This window comes from Mustelus asterias, chromosome 23 (genome assembly GCF_964213995.1).
Source record: "Mustelus asterias chromosome 23, sMusAst1.hap1.1, whole genome shotgun sequence".
Classification (NCBI taxonomy): Eukaryota; Metazoa; Chordata; class Chondrichthyes; order Carcharhiniformes; family Triakidae; genus Mustelus; species Mustelus asterias.
Genome location: NC_135823.1, coordinates 40,891,948 through 40,908,235, shown reverse-complemented (window position 1 = coordinate 40,908,235; position 16,288 = coordinate 40,891,948). Strand labels below are relative to the sequence as shown.

The window sequence follows — 16,288 nt, the reverse complement described above, 5'->3', positions numbered from 1 at the left end:
ACGTTCAAAGACTATTTCCTCGGGTGGATGGAGCTATTACGAGGGGGCATAACTATAGGGTTCATGGTGGGAGATATAGGAAGGATATCAGAGGTAGGTTCTTCACGCAGAGAGTGGTTGGGGTGTGGAATGGACTGCCTGCAGTGATAGTGGAGTCAGACACTTTAGGAACATTTAAGCGGTTATTGGATAGGCACATGGAGCACACCAGGATGGTAGGGAGTGGGATAGCTTGATCTTGGTTTCAGATGAAGGTCGGCACAACATTGTGGGCCGAAGGGCCTGTTCTGTGCTGTACTGTTCTATAAACAACAATGTCTCACGTGAACGCTGGCATCACAGACAGTTCAGTACTCTCTCAGGACTGCGCCAGACTGTAAGTCCACATGATCAACTCTCTGGAGTGGGATTTGAACCCATATTCTACTGAGCTCCAGCAGAATGTGCAAATGTGGTGACACCCATGCCATCAAGGGTGCATCTGGTCTACCTGCTACTGACAGAACGTGGCAATGGCTGTGGTGGAGCTGGAGGGGGAGGGGTGCAAAATGAGGAGGGGGGTGCTGGGGGATGCAAATGAGGTGTGGTTCATAGAATCATAGAATGCCTACAGTGCAGAAGAAGGCCATTTGGCCCATTGAGTCTGCACCAACCACAATCCCATCTAGGCCCCATTCCTGTAACCCCATATATTTACCCTGTTAATCCCCTGATACTAAAGGGATTAACCTGCACATCTTTGAACTGTGGAAGGAAACCGGAGCACCCGGAGCAAACCCATGTAGACATGGGCAGAATGTGCAAACTCCACACAGACAGTGACCCGAGGCCGGAATTGAACCCGGGTCCCTGGCGCTGTGAGGCAACAGTGCTAACCACTGTGCCACCGTGCCGCCTTTTGTCGAAGAATTCATTTTTTAAAAACTGTTTTAATTATGCAGTGATCTGGTCATAGTCTACAGCTACTGCCGGGTCTGTTGGGCCACCCCGATGACAAACCTACAGCATCTGTATGCTGGGTCATTATGAAGGCCTGGGTCATGGGGAGTCTGACATTTAGAGAGCCCCTTACCCTCAGACAAACCCTCCACCCTCCCCATATAATTACAGTGGCAACATGCCAAACAGCCATGAATTTTCAAGACCAATATATTTTTTAACGTCAATGTTCCTCATGGTCAGTACAGACTGATTTATTTTGTTAGAACATTGCCACAGATTTGTAGGTGAACCAGCTTTAAAAGCTGGTGCAACCATAGGAAATCTGGCAAACCTCCAAAATCTGTGTTCATCTGTGCTTTTTAATGGCTTTAATTGGCCCTTGAATTATAGGCAGGTGTGGCTCCGACAGGCGACACGGTCGCACAGTAGTTAGCACTGCTGCCTCACATCTCCAGAGACCCAGGTTCAATTCCGGCCTTGGGTGACTGTCTGTATGGAGTTTGTATGTTCTCCGTGTCTGCGTGGGTTTCCTCCGGGTGCTCCAGTTTCCTCCCACTGTCCAAAGATGTGCAGGTTAGGTGGATTGGCCGTGTTGAATTGCCCCTTCAGGTTCCCAAGATGTGGAGGTTAGATGGATTAGTCATGGGAAATATGTGGGGTTATGAGGATAGGGCGGGGGAGAGAGCCTGGGTTAGATACTCTGTTAGTGAGTCGGTGCAGACATAATGGGCCGTATGGGCTCTTCTGCACTGTAAGGATTCTATGATTCTGTGCACGCCTGCCAACCTCAATATTACACACATGTGTGGTGATGTTAGGACACATGCCCCATGTCATCTCACACAATTTTACCCATGTTCAGATTGGGTAAAATTCTGAAGGATTCCTTTAAAAATAATTCCTTAGGTAGCTGACTTGTTTTAACAGCTTTTTAGGGCGGCACGGTAGCATAGTGGTTAGCACTGTTGCTTCACAGCTCCAGGGTCCCGGGTTCGATTCCCGGCTCGGGTCACTGTCTGTGTGGAGTTTGCACATTCTCCTCGTGTCTGCGTGGGTTTCCTCCGGGTGCTCCGGTTTCCTCCCACAGTCCAAAGATGTGCGGTTTAGGTTGATTGGCCAGGTTAAAAAAAAAAATTGCCCCTTAGAGTCCTGGGATGCGTAGGTTAGAGGCATTAGTGGGTAAAATATGTGGGGGTAGGGCCTGGGTGGGATTGTGGTCGGTGCAGACTCGATGGGCCGAATGGCCTCCTTCTGCACTGTAGGGTTTCTACGATTTCTATGAATATCCATTCTATTAAACAGTTAAAGATTGCATGTGATTAACAATATTCAGAGCTTACACAGCCTTATTCTTCCAAGCGCTGTGGCTGACTCACTTTTCCTTCCTTCCCTGGGATGCAGCCATTAGCAGACTTGACAAACCCTTTTGCGATGGATTCAGGAGAGAAGCCTTGGTGCGCCTCCTGTTTCTGAGCCCCTTAATCCACACCTCACCCTCACCCGCCATCCCCAATTCTAGTAAAAAAACCAGCATCAAATGCACTTCAAATAATGACAAGAAGAGTAAGGTCATTTATTTTTCCACACAAGCCTTTGCAACAATACTCAGAAAAAGCCCCAAATTGCCCCAACAATGAGGTGTTTAATATAATCAGACTAACCCTGAAACACTTAATTTTATTTAAGAGAAGTAATAAAAACCTATAAGTCACTTTTAAAGGAGAGTGCCTTTCTGCATTTGCTCCTGATGCTTCGAACACATTAACTAACACCAGTGGATGACACAGATCCAATCACCGCACCTCACCTTTGTCTCCAATCTCCCCAGGCATGGAGGCTGGGAGGTGGAGAGATTTAAGGATTGAATCAGCAGCAAGTGGGAGGTTTATTAGCAATGAAGACTGGCAGTGTGGCCTGCAGGACGGCAGCAGCTGCTGCCACCTCCTGCCTTCAGCTCCCCGCCCACTGTCACATCGCTTGTTTTTTAAAATGTGCCTGTTTTTCTTCGGCCTTCCTTTACTGACTCTCAGACTCTAGCGGCTTTGACCCTCCAAGATCCCGCCGGCTTGAATAGCCCCTCTGAGCCAGTGCTTCATGAGATAACAAGTGGCTGGGCATCCCATTCTGCACTTGCTCCACACAGCTGCAAATGATGTCCCTCATGCCTGCGCAGACTCAGACAGCTGCGCGTCGCAATGCTGTCTTGTTATCAACCACATGCATATTGCCTTCATTGTGTCCATTTGGAGATAGGAGCTTGGGGCTCCCCCAAGGGCTTTCTCTATCTCAATACTCAAAATGAAGTGACACCCTTGTCTCTACCGACAACAGCCTGACTTAGCCACAAATTGGCTTCTAACCTCTGGCACCATGTCCTTAAAGGTACCTTGCATTTGTAACAACACATGTTTTATCTTCCCTATCCTTCAGTACGACCTTTATCCTGGTTGAGCTTTCCTTGCTTTTAAAGAGAGACACTGGAACTTTACGGCTGTTCAAGCTGGCGGGATCTTCCGGTTCAAGCTGGCAGGATCTTCCGGTCCCGCCGACGGTGCATCCCCGCCGTGGATTTCACAGCAGCAAGGGGTGCAGTCAACGGGAAACCCCATTGACAATGGTGGGACCAGACGATCCTGTTGCCAACCAATGGTGGGCTACATCCGCAGTTGCATGGAAAATCCCACCCAGAGTGTCAGAGGTACTGAGATATAGGTCAGCATCTTCAGGAGACCAGAGACAAGAAGAAAATATGAAACAATAGATCCTAATTTCATGAAGTGTTAAACTAAGAAAAAATAACTATTTGACAATTGTAAACAATGCAAAAAATAAACATGCAGTGTAAAACCAGGCTTAAAATACCTGGATATGGATGTATTGTTCTTACAGTGAGTTCAACAAAGAGAAATCTAAAAAAGGCAAAGATCCCAAGGACCCAGCTGAGATGGTGAAGTACACAAAGGTAAGGGATGCTCAATTCTCTATCCCACCCCCATGATGACTGCACAGCAGCCTGTTCCTGGACAAATTGCACTCCCAGAGAAGCCAGCATTAAAGGGAACTCACCACTGATGGGAATTACAGGCAGGACGAGCTGGGCCTGCCTACCGGGCCACCCCGTAACTAATGGATGGAATATCAAAGGCCGGGGTGTACTGGCTATGTGAAGCCAAAACTGGGTACTTTAAACAGAGATTGTTTGAAGCCTGCCATTTTCCATTAGATACAATTCCACAAGAGCTCTTTTTGGATGGGTTAAAGATTGGAATACTCTGCACAGACCCACTCTTTCTGAACACTAGTACGGCCTTGGAAGAGTGGGATTACCACCATGTATTGCCCCAGTACCCTGGATCCCACTCTGTGGGCATTACTCGCCTTGGGAGAGTGGATTACCCCGCTGCCTTCATTCCTCCCACAGTTTTTTTTAAAATCTCCCCTGCATGTAAACCCTACATTGAACTTTAATTGAATTTCACTTCTGAATTAAATCTCCAAAGGTGTGTGCGATGGAGAAAATCTTCATTGCTGCACATGGTTAGACATGATTTTACAAATATGTACAGATAACAAGAAGCCCATCACGTTGGCCACGTGTAACAAGAGATTGGCGTTTGTGGCCGTCACCCCTCGTGTTTTCCTCTATCATGTATTAAATTCCTGACCCCAGGCTGCCGGTATCAGAAACGCACACACATGCACACCCCCTGGTTGAACTACATGTGATACCAGCAATGTGGTTGACACTTCACTGCCCTCTGAAGTGGCCTGGCAAGTCTCTCAGTTGAAGGGCAATTAGGGCTGGTCAACAAATGCTGGCCTTGTCCACATCGCATGAAATTATTTTTAAAAAGCACACAGTGGAAATACAAAGTTGTGTTATCTGGTTGACAGGAAATAATACACAAACCTTTCTAACTCATGAAACAAAATACTTGCAAAATACTTTATCTTAAGATAAGCAAGTTTAATAACCAGAGGAAGCCACATGTTCTTATTTCTGATACTCTCACATTTCTTCCATAGACTCCAATCCAAGAGTCCCTGATTGAGTTCTCCGATGAGAACATGAACAAGATAGCAGCTGAGATCTTTGTTGGTAAGAATTAGCTCGGATTTCTGTTTATGAAATAAAACGTCACTCTGGCTATATTCACTGTGTCACTTTCCAGATTTCTTTCTTTCTTCCAATTTTCCCCACTTCTGAAAACTCCATTTCTCACAAAGGGTTATGACCTGGTCCTCAGTCCTCACAGCCTCAAGTCACCCAAGTGACCCATTCATCACCTGTCAGTCTTTGCATTGAAGACAGGGCAGTGAGGGTTCTCATCCCAGCCCATCGCATGGCTAAGAACCTTTGTCCCGACCAAGAACCTTTGTCCCGACCCCTTGTTCTGCCCTGACGCTTCATTAATGACCCCTCACCCCAACCTCTTCACTCCTGACACTCTGCCTAACTCTGTCGCCCAACCCTCCCCTCACCTTCTCACCCAAACTCACCCCCTCCAATCAAGAGGCCTGTGTTAACAGCAGAAGAGACTATGACATTTTTCTGGTGAGATGAGGTAGACTGGCCTTCCAGTCTGGTGCCGTGTGACGCTGAAGCCTCAATCTCTCCAATGTCTCTGAAGGTGAAGCTATTTCATCTACTGAGTGCTTCACCCATTTAAAATGTTGTGTTACAACATCAGATTCCCTTCTCGACCTTGCAGGGTCAATGACTCTTGGCCTGTGAAGATGGATCAAGGATGTGGTGCAATCAGAGGGATAGGTGGCGAGTGAGCGCTATGTGTCCTCACACACTATTTTACTGTCTGGAATCACACTTGACGTTGTCTTTCCAGCAGTGATTTCTGAAGGAAGTCAGGAGTGGGAATGTTGATTTGTTTCTGACAAGTCTACAGGTGCTGAGGACCACTTATACCTGAAATCAATCTGAGCTCAGCAAAGGACTGAGAATTGTACCTGGTGCTTTCTGATCTTTAGAGCCAAGTTCCACAACAGCCAGTTATTGAGAACTGTCACATATTTCTCTACTGCAGCTATCATGAAATTTATGGGGGACCATCCACTTAAAGGACAGATGGAACAAGACACTGTCTATACCATCCTTAAGGTAAAGGGAGACCTGCATGCCTGTGCAATGTGCATGTGTTGGTATGTGTGATTGAGTTTGTACTTGTATGTTCACACAACATATAAGTAGGTGATTGTGTGTTGCAGAGTGATTAAGGGCCCTTTAAGAAACCTCACCTTTAAAATTGCAAGGTGATTGCAATTGGATTTGAGGGAAACTTGGCAGCCGGCTGAGCAAAGAAATGTGGTGTTTAAGAGGAAGAAGAAAAAAAAAGAGGAGAGTTGGAGATTTGACGGATCTCCGTAGGTTAGAGGGATTAGTGGGTAAATATGTAGGGATATGGGGGTAGGGCCTGGGTGGGATTGTGGTCGGTGCAGACTCGATGGGCTGAATGGCCTCTTTCTGTACTGTAGGGTTTCTATGGAGAGTTTACTAAACAACTGTTGACAGGGAAAGGAAGCTGCAAGATACTAAGACTGAGTAACAACTCGCAGCAATGAAAAGTCAATGTGTCAACTCACTGTCCATGTTGATTCTTAACGGGATATATCTTTGTGACACCATTTGCATTTTTGGGCCATGTTGCCCTCTGGTGTGTCCTATTTCCACCCTTCCTACTCTAACTTGGCTCCAATGAACCGACAGCCAAAAGAACAGCAACAAGTGCAGCACGGTGGCACAGTGGTTAGTACTGCTGCCACACAGCACCAGGGACCTGGGTTCAATTCCCGGCTTGAGTCACTGTCTGTGTGGAGTTTGCACATTCCCCCCGTATCTGCAAGGGTTTCCTCCGAGTGCTCCAGTTTCCTCCCACAGTCCAAAGATGTGAGGGTGAGGTAGACTGGCCATGCAAAAATTGCCCCTTAGTGTCTAGGGTAAATGTGTAGGGCTATAGGGATAGGGCCTGGGTGGGATTGTGGTCGGTACAGACCCGATGGGCCAAATGGCCTCCTTCTGCACTATAGGATTCTATGATTCTAAGTGGGCAGATCACTACCTCCAACCAGTGATGCTTCAATTATTGTGACATTCCTGATTTCTCCCTGTATTGCTTGGTCCTCTGCACAACAGTATAGAGAGAGTGGGATGGTCAAACTTTGTATGCAAGATCCCTGTGCCAGATTTCTGCCAACTGTTTAGTGAGGAGTTTGACTCTTTGCTTTGATTTTGTTCTGTCTTTTGTAGCTGTGCGGGGAACACGAGGTGATGAAAGATGAAACCTACTGTCAGATTATCAAACAGATCACTGACAACAACAGCTCCAAAATGTAAGGAAACACCATCTGCCAGTCATAGCCCCAAGCCACCCAAACACAGAGCATTGAACATGGCCTGGCCTCGGCCGTAATACATTCACTGCTGCTGGTTAGATAGAAATCTCTCCGAGAATGGTAGTTGGAGAAAGATGGCAAGCGTTCAGTACGTGCCCACAATTGTCTTCCCTTCATATTACCTTTAGGTAGGATCCAAGCTGCAGCAAATAGCCCAGTCTTGGACTTGCCGATGAAGATCCTGTTTGTGGTGCGTGAGATGTTGGGTCCACTCCCACGCATGATTTGTTAAACACGGTGCCCTGCCAACGCAAGACGGCTGCACAAGATGGCCAAGCATGCACAGAAATCCACTGACATTACTCCGCTGTGCCCAGATTGCCAGAGCTTTTTTGACTAAATGCTATGGTGGTGGTTTGCAGAGTTTCACTGGCTGTCTTGTCTGGAGACAATACACATCTTTTTAGCCTGTCTTGATGCTCTCTCCACTCCCATTGTTTTGTTTCTTAAAGACTGGATTAGTTGTAAGTATTCGCATTCCAACCATTATTCATGTAAATTGAGTCTGTGTCTTATAAGTTCTGTTTGTGAACAGAATTCCCACTCACCTGAAGAAGGGGCTCAGAGCCTCGAAAGCTTGTGTGGCTTTTGCTACCAAATAAACCTGTTGGACTTTAACCTGGTGTTGTTAAACTTCTTACGGTGGTTTGATTGACAGACACACCAACCAGTGGGCAGGAGGCAGGAGCCAAGCTCCCAAGTTCAACCTCAGTCATCAAGCTGAGGCAGGCAGCCTCATCCGGAGCTCACTGGGGTGGGTGGCCAGGAATCCTGACCATCGTTTCCCTAAATACACTGAGTAAAAGTGCTGCCATGTTGCTTCTTGTTTATTTATGGCCTACTCTATTGCTCACAGTGATGTAATGGAGTAAAACAGTAGAACCGTGCATGCACAGTGTTGGCAACGAATGCAGCCTTTCATAAACCGAAGCCCTGCATGTCCTCTTGCGCAGATTGAAAAACTCCACAGCCACTATTCAAAGAAGAGCAGTGGAGTTCTCTCTGGTTCTGACCAATATTTATTCCTTAACCAACATCGCTTAAAAGATTATGTGATCATTATCACATTGCTGCTTGTGGGATGTTTCTGTGCATTACACAATGACTACAGTGAAGTACGTCATTGGTTGTAAAGTGTCCTGAGGATGTGAAAGGCGCTATAGGAATTCAAATTCTTTCTTTCTATGTCTGCAGCAAGGGTAGTCTTACAACACCAGGTTAAAGTCCACCAGGTTTATTTGGAATCACAAGCTTTTGGAGCGCTGCTCCTTCATCAGGCTTCGCCTGTTGGACTTTAGCCTGGTGTTGTGAGACTTCTTATTGTGCCCACCCCAATCCAACGCCAGCATCTCCACCACCTTGCAGCAAAGGTGATTAAGGGACATGAGCAGTTTATGGAATTGATCACCTGCAGTAAGCAGGTTCATGAGATCAGAGAGTTGTTGAAGTTATTCCAATGTCTGTTGCAGTGATAGTATTCAGAGAGGTTGGAGGCTGCTCTACATCCTCACCGCTTATTACAAGTGTTCAGAAGTGCTCAAACCATTCCTCTTTAAATTACTGGAGTCTGTCTGCAGGATGCCTGGTTCCAGTTTTCAAGGTACTCCTTTTTATCTATTTGTACTTTGTTCAGTTGTGAATACGTTCCTTGCTTATGATTTTTCTTCTCCATTTTGTTTTCATAACTATATGTAGAGCAGCGCTGTTTAACAGATTGATTCTGATCTACTCTGCATGGCATTGTTTAATACACTGATTCTGACCTATTGTGCACCAGCAGTGTTTAACAGCCTCATTCTGACCTTTGTGTGCAGGAATCGCTAAAGCTTGTGATCACAACCTGAAGAAAACCTTCCAGTTTGGTGGCAGGACCCAGTTCCCAGATGGCATGGAGCTGAAAGCTATGGTGGTCAGTGAAATATGTCTCTTCAATTCATTCACTGAGATTTTTTGTTAATTTATCTCCTCTTTTTGGCAATCAGTTCCTACCTTCTTCTCTTCTAACAAACACAAGAATTTCAAGGAAGATCCAAGAGTGGCAGAGGAGTTAGCACTGCTGCCTCACAACGCCAGGGACCTGGGTTCGATTCCTGGCTTGGATCACTGTCTGTGTGGAGTTTGCACATTCTCCCCGTGTCTGCGTGGGTTTCCTCCGAGTGCTCCTGTTTCCTCCCACAGTCTGAAAGTGCTGGTTCGGTGCATTGGCCATGCGAAGTTCTCCCTCAGTGTACCCGAACAGGTGCCGGAGTGTGGCAACTAGGGGATTTTCACAGTAACTTCATTGCAGTGTGAATGTACGCTTACTTATAACACTAATAAAATGAACCTTGAAAACTTTGAAGAGGGTTGGAACAATGTGAGGTGTGCAAAAGAAGAAGTGTGCCCAAAATTTTGGTGATAAGCTGTGTCCTGTCACTGCAGTGTTTTGGTAAGGCAGGTAATGTGGCTCGGCCTTGGTAAGGCTCAAAATGTCAGTGCACACTTTGATTTGATTTATTATTGTCACATATATTAGTACAGTGAAAAGTATTGTTTCTTGCACGCTATACACAAGCCAACTTTCAGTCAAAACCTGGCTATCAATAATCTATTAGATTGGAGGGTGCATTTACATATGATTAATACGAGGCTTATTAGAAAATTGAAGGCATAACAGCAAATGTAGCAGTTTGGATAGAAAATTGATTGACGTCAGTGGTACAATAAACAGATGTTGTTCAAGTTGGTGAAGAGTTGAAAGTAATGATCCCAGTGGTCAGTACAGAATGCTCACTTGCTCTTAGTGTACACAGATGATTTAGACAGGTACGGGCAACTCATAAGAAGGAGGTGTGCCAGCTGAGGAGGAGGACTGAAAATCTTCCAGGAGGATGTCACAGAATGGGCTGCACAGTTTTATATGGGTAAGCATGAGGTCATATATTTTGAATGGAGAAATAAGAATTTATTTTTTATTCATTCATAGGAAGTGGGCACTGCTGGCTATGCCAACATTTATTGTCCATCCCTAATTGCCCTCAGGAAGGTGGTGGTGAGCTGCCTTTTTGAATTGCGACAGTCCATATTGTGTAGGTACACCCACTGTGCTGTTAGGTAGAGAGCTCCAGATTTTAACCCAGCAGTAGTGAAGGAATGGTAATATAGGAGTGTGAGTGACTTGGATGGGAATTTGCAGGTAGTGGTGTTCCCATGCATCCGCTGCCCTTATCCTTCTATGTTGGAGAGGTCATGGGTTTGGAAGATGCAGTGGAAAAAGTCTTGGTGAGTTGCTCTAGTGTATCTTGTAGATGGAACATACTGCTGCTACTGTGCATTGGTGGTGAAGAGAGTGAATGTTTGAGCTGGTGGATGGGATGTCTATTAGGTGGGCTGCTTGGTCCTGGAAGGTGGCAAGATTGAGTGTTGCTGGAGTTGTATTCATCCAGGCAGGGGGAAAATATTCCATCTCACTCTTGACTAAGTGCCTTGTAGATGGTGAGGAGGCTTTGGTGAGTCAGGAGGGGAGTTACTTCTTGTGGAATTCCCAGCCTCTGATCTGCTCTTGTAGTCACAGGTTTCATATGGCTGTTCCAGTTCAGTTTCCAATCGATGGTAACCAACAGGATGCTGATAGTGGGGGTTCAGCAATGGTAATGCCATTGAGTCTCAAGGAAAAATGGTTGGTTTCTCTCTTGATGGAGATGGTTATTGCCTGGAACTTGTGTGGTGTGAATGTAACTTGCCACTTTTCATCCTAAACCTGGGTGTTATCCAGATCTGCAGGTTTGTTGTCCAGACAGATTGCTTCAGTATCTGAGAAATTGTGAATGACGCTGAACATTGTGCAATCATCAGTGAACTTCTGATCTTATGGTGAAGGGAAGGTCAATGATGAAGCAGCTGAAGTTAGTTGGGCCTAAGACACGACCCTGAGGAACTCCTGCAGTGATATCCTGGGACTGAGATGATTGACCTCCAACAACCTCAACCGTCTTCCTTTCTGTTAGATATGACTCCAACCAGCAGAGGGTTTTCCCCCTGATTCCCATTGATCACAGTCTTGCTGGGGCTCCTTGATGTCACACTCAGTCAAATGCCACCTTGATGTCAAGGGTAGTCACTCTCACCTCACCTCTTGAGTTCAGTTCTTTTGTCCATGTTTGGATCAAGGCTGTAGTGAGGTCAGAAGCTAAGTGATGCTGGCAGAACACAAACTGAGTGTCAGTGATCAGGTTATTGCTGAGAAAGTGCTGCTTGACGGCACTGTCAATGACTCCTTACATCACTTTATTGATGGTTAAGAGTCAACTGATGGGAATTGGCCAATTTGGATTTGTCCTGCTTTTTGTGTACAGTACTGGGCAGATTTCCACATTGCCGGGTAGATGCCAGTGTTGTAGCAATAGTGCAACAGCTTGGCGAGGGACATGGCTAGTTCTGGAACATAAGTCTTCAGTACTATTGCCGGAATATATCTGGGCCAAAAGCCATTACGCCTTTGGCCGCTTCATGATATCACATGGAGGGAATTGTGTTGGTTGAATTCTGGCATCTGTGATTCTGGGGACCTCAGGAGAACGACAAGATTGATCATTCATTCTGTACTTCTGTTGAAGATTGTTGCAAATGTTTCAGCCTTGTCTTTTGTACTGATGTGTGAACTCTCCTCATTGAGGGTGGGGATATTTGTGGAGCCTCCTACTCCAGTGAGTTGTTTAGTTATCCACCACCATTCACGATTGGATGTGACAGGACTGCAGAGCTCAGCCTATCACATGTTGCCTATGCTGTTTGGTGTGCATGTAATCCTGTTGTAGCTGCACCAAGTTAACACCTTATTTTTAGGGATACCTGATGCTGCTCCTTGCATGCCCTCCTGCACTATTCATTGAACCAGGATTGATCCTCTGGCTTGATGGTAATGGTCAAATGGAGAATATGCTGGGCCATGAGGTTGCAGATTGTGGTTGAAAATAATTTTGCGGTTGCTGATGGCCCACAGCACGTCATGGATGGTGTTCAACATGGAGGAGTACCGATTAATAAGATGTCATAGGGTCTAGAGTCAATGTTGAGGTCTTCTACTGCAACACCTTCTCAACTGTTTACCACTGTGCCACCACCTCTGGTAGGTCAGTCCTGTTGGTGAGACAAGACATACCCAGGGACAGTGACAGTGGTGTCTGGCACACTGTAAGGTATTATTCCATGAGTATGCTATGTCAGGCTGTTGCTTTACTATTCTGCAAGACAGCTCTCCCAATTTTGGCACAAGCCAGTTGTTAGTAAGGAGGACCTTAGAGTCAGAGCAGGGTGTGTTATTGCCATTTCTGGTGTCTGTGTCAATGCCCTGTGGTTTGTCCAGTTTTCATTCCTTGTTGAAATAAAAACAGAAGATGCTGGGAAGCAGGTCTGGGAGCTTTTGTGGATAGTGTGACATGAACCCAATATCCCGGTTGAGGCCAAGGCGGCCTTCACGACACACGACAGCGCAGAGTCACTGAGCAGAAACTGATAGCCAGGTTCCGCACACATGAGGACGGCCTCAACCGGGATATTGGGTTCATGTCACACTATCTGTAACCCCCACAACCTGACTGGATGTGCAAAATCTCACTAGCTGTCCTGTCTGGAGACAATACACATCTCTTTAACCTGTGCTTAATGCTCCCTCCACTCACATTGTCTGTACCTTTAAGACTTGATTAGCTGTAAAGGCTCACATTCCAATCATTATTCATGTAAATTGAGTTTGTGTCTTTGTGCCTTGTTTGTAATCAGAACTCCCACACACCTGATGAAGGGACAGCCTGTTCCGAAAGCTCATGGCTTTTGCTACCAAATAAACCTTTTGGACTTTAACCTGGTGTTGTTAGACTTCTTACTGTGTTTACCCCAGTCCAACACCGGCATCTCCACATCAGATAAAAATATGGCAGGAATGGGGTTTGGTGATGGGTTCAGGTTTTGGAAATCAGGAATGGGCTCAACTTGTGTTTCCCAAGCCAGAGACAAAGGTCTGGACCACACAGTACTGAAGTAGAATTTGTACTAAACATTGGTTAATTCACAGTTAAAGACTGGATTCAGTTTTGGACATTCCATTATAGAAAGAATGTCCTAACCAGAGACAGCAGAGAATGTAGATTCACCCGGATGATGTCAAGGATGGGAAAATCAGTTTTGAGGAGAGATTTAAGATACTTGGACAGTTCCCATTGGAAATCTCTATGGAAATTTACTAATGTTTAAAAAGATGAAGGGTATTGATGGGGTGAAAAGGGAAAGGCTATTTGCTCTGGTTGAGGAATCTGTGGTGATGTTTGTCAATTAAAACTCTCCCCGAGGAGAGAGGTTGAGAGAAACCTCTTTACCCAAAGGGAATGCTGCAGCACAGAATGCTTTGCCTCAGGGAATGGTTCTGACAAAACGTATTGCATCTTTTAAAAGATAATTAAATAAACATTTACATTATCTTGATTGTTTTGAATGACATTTCCTCTTTCTTCCCTCCCCCCTCAGGCTGGGAGAAGCTCGAAACGACAAGTCTTCTTGTTGCCTGGTAACGTGGAGAGACATCTGAAGATAAAAACCTGCACAGTGAGTCCAGAATGGAAAGGGATAATTGAAGACACCTTGAATTGGGCAGTACAGCTGGTGGAAATATTAGCACAATGTACCCAAAATGCGGCCCACAAATTGGGCATAAAATAATAAACTTCCTGCTTGCAACGTTAATTATCAGATGAGAAGATATCCCTCTCACACCACCCCATCTCTCCTCTTGCCTGACCCCTCCCTTGCCAGGCTTCCTCTTACCCAACACCCCCTTTTCTTTTTGCCTGATTCCCTCCTTACCCTAGCCCAGCACCCCCCACCTCTCCCTTACTCAAACTCCCTTTGTCTCCTGAGCTAACATCTCTCTTCCCCCGTGCTCTCTCCCCCAACTCTTACCCCTTCCTCTCTCTTTTGCCTCCTCTTCTCTCATGTCCCTCCTTTCCATTCCCCCTTTAGAAAACTATTGTGAAAATCTCATTATAATTGCTTGATGATTAGAATGAATGGCTGTTTTGTTCTGGTCCAGGTTGCAGCTGACGCAATTGAAGATTTTTGCAGTGAAATGGGGCTTCAAAACCCAGAGGCTACAGATGAATATTCCGTGTTTGTTATCACCAACAAAGGTACTCTCTTTAGAGACCATTTTAGTGCCTGTTTTTCCAATGAATATGAGCAATGTAAGGGGAAAGTCTGTGTGTGACGGCAGTGTGGTTGGACTGTCTGCTACAGTCCCATGTGACAATACTCCATGTTATGTTTCAGGACAAAATGTGCATCCACTGAAAAAGAAAGATTACATCCTTGATGTAGCTGCAGAGATGGAACAAGTTGATCAAAACTTCACTTTCTGTTTCCGGCGTGTGCTCTGGTTTCAACCACTCAAGTTTGAGAATGAGCTGTGTGTGATTGTGCATTATAATCAGGTACTGGGTATCGCAGTAATGGAGAGCTGTATGTGACTGTTTGTTATGACCAGGGACTGGGATATTAGTAATAGAGAGCTGTATGTGACTGTTTGTTAAACCAGGGCCTGGGATATCACAGTAATGGAGCTGTATGTGACTGTTTATTAAACCAGGGACTGGAATATTTCAATAATGGAGAGCTGTATGTGACTGTTTGTTATAACCAGGGACTGGGATATCAGTAATGGAGAGCTGTATGTGGCGGTTTGTTAACATAGTAAGAAGTCTCACAACACCAGGTTAAAGTCCAACAGGTTTATTTGGTAGCAAAAGCCACACAAGCTTTCGGAGCGCTGCTCCTTCATCAGGTGAGTGGGAGTTCTGTTCACAAACAGGGCATATAAAGACACAAACTTAATTTACAAAATAATGGTTGGAATGCGAGTCTTTACAGGTAATCAAGTCTTAAAGGTACAGACAATGTGAGTGGAGAGAGCATTAAGCACAGGTTAAAGAGGTGTGTATTGTCTCCAGACAGGACAGTTAGTGAGATTTTGCAAGCCCAGGCAAGTCGTGGGGGTTACAGATAGTGTGACATGAACTCAAGATCCTGGTTGAGGCCGTCCTCATGTGTGCAGAACTTGGCCGCAACCGGGATCTTGGGTTCATGTCACACTATCTGTAACCCCCACGACTTGCCTGGGCTTGCAAAATCTCACTAACTGTCCTGTCTGGAGACAATACACACCTCTTTAACCTGTGCTTAATGCTCCCTCCACTCACATTGTCTGTATCTTTAAGACCTGGTTGGCTGTAGAGATTCGCATTCTAATCAGTATTCTGTAACTTGATTTTGTGTCTCTGTATGCCCTGTTTGAGAACAGATATCCACTCCATCTGACGAAAGAGCAGCGCTCCGAAAGCTTATGGCATTTGCTACCAAATAAACCTGTTGGACTTTAACCTGGTGTTGTTAAAACTCTTACTGTTTACCCCAGTCCAACGCCGGCATCTCCACATCATGACTGTTTGTCATAACCAGAGACTGGGATATCAGTAATAGAGAGCTATATGTGACTGTCATAACCAGGGACTGGGATATCACAGTAATGGAATCATAGAAACCCTACAGTGCAGAAGGAGGCCATTCGGCCCATTGAGTCTGCACCGACCACAATCCCACCCAGGCCCTACCCCCACATATTTACCTGCTAATCCCTCTAACCTACACATCTCAGGACTCTAAGGGGCAAATTTTTTTTTAACCTGGCCAATCAACCTAACCCGCACATCTTTGGACTGTGGGAGGAAACCGGAGCACCCGGAGGAAACCCACGCAGACACGAGGAGAATGTGCAAACTCCACACAGACAGTGACCCGAGCCGGGAATCGAACCCGGGACCCTGGAGCTGTGAAGCAGCAGTGCTAACCACTGTGCTACCGTGCCGCCCCTGGAGCTGTATGTGACTGTTTATTAAAGCAGGGACTGGGATAT

At 45.7% G+C, this 16,288-nt stretch overlaps 1 protein-coding gene across 1 annotated transcript in view; it reads left to right on the top strand.

The window, feature by feature from the left end:
• Window positions 1-16,288, top strand: part of myo15aa (myosin XVAa) — a 149,174-nt gene that overhangs the window by 125,807 nt on the left and 7,079 nt on the right. Inside the window, 9 exon segments of the mRNA XM_078239875.1 lie at window positions 3,848-3,904; window positions 4,969-5,041; window positions 5,985-6,058; window positions 7,205-7,287; window positions 8,820-8,950; window positions 9,165-9,259; window positions 13,852-13,929; window positions 14,414-14,510; window positions 14,650-14,810. Of these exon segments, the coding sequence (XP_078096001.1) occupies window positions 3,848-3,904; window positions 4,969-5,041; window positions 5,985-6,058; window positions 7,205-7,287; window positions 8,820-8,950; window positions 9,165-9,259; window positions 13,852-13,929; window positions 14,414-14,510; window positions 14,650-14,810 (849 nt within the window).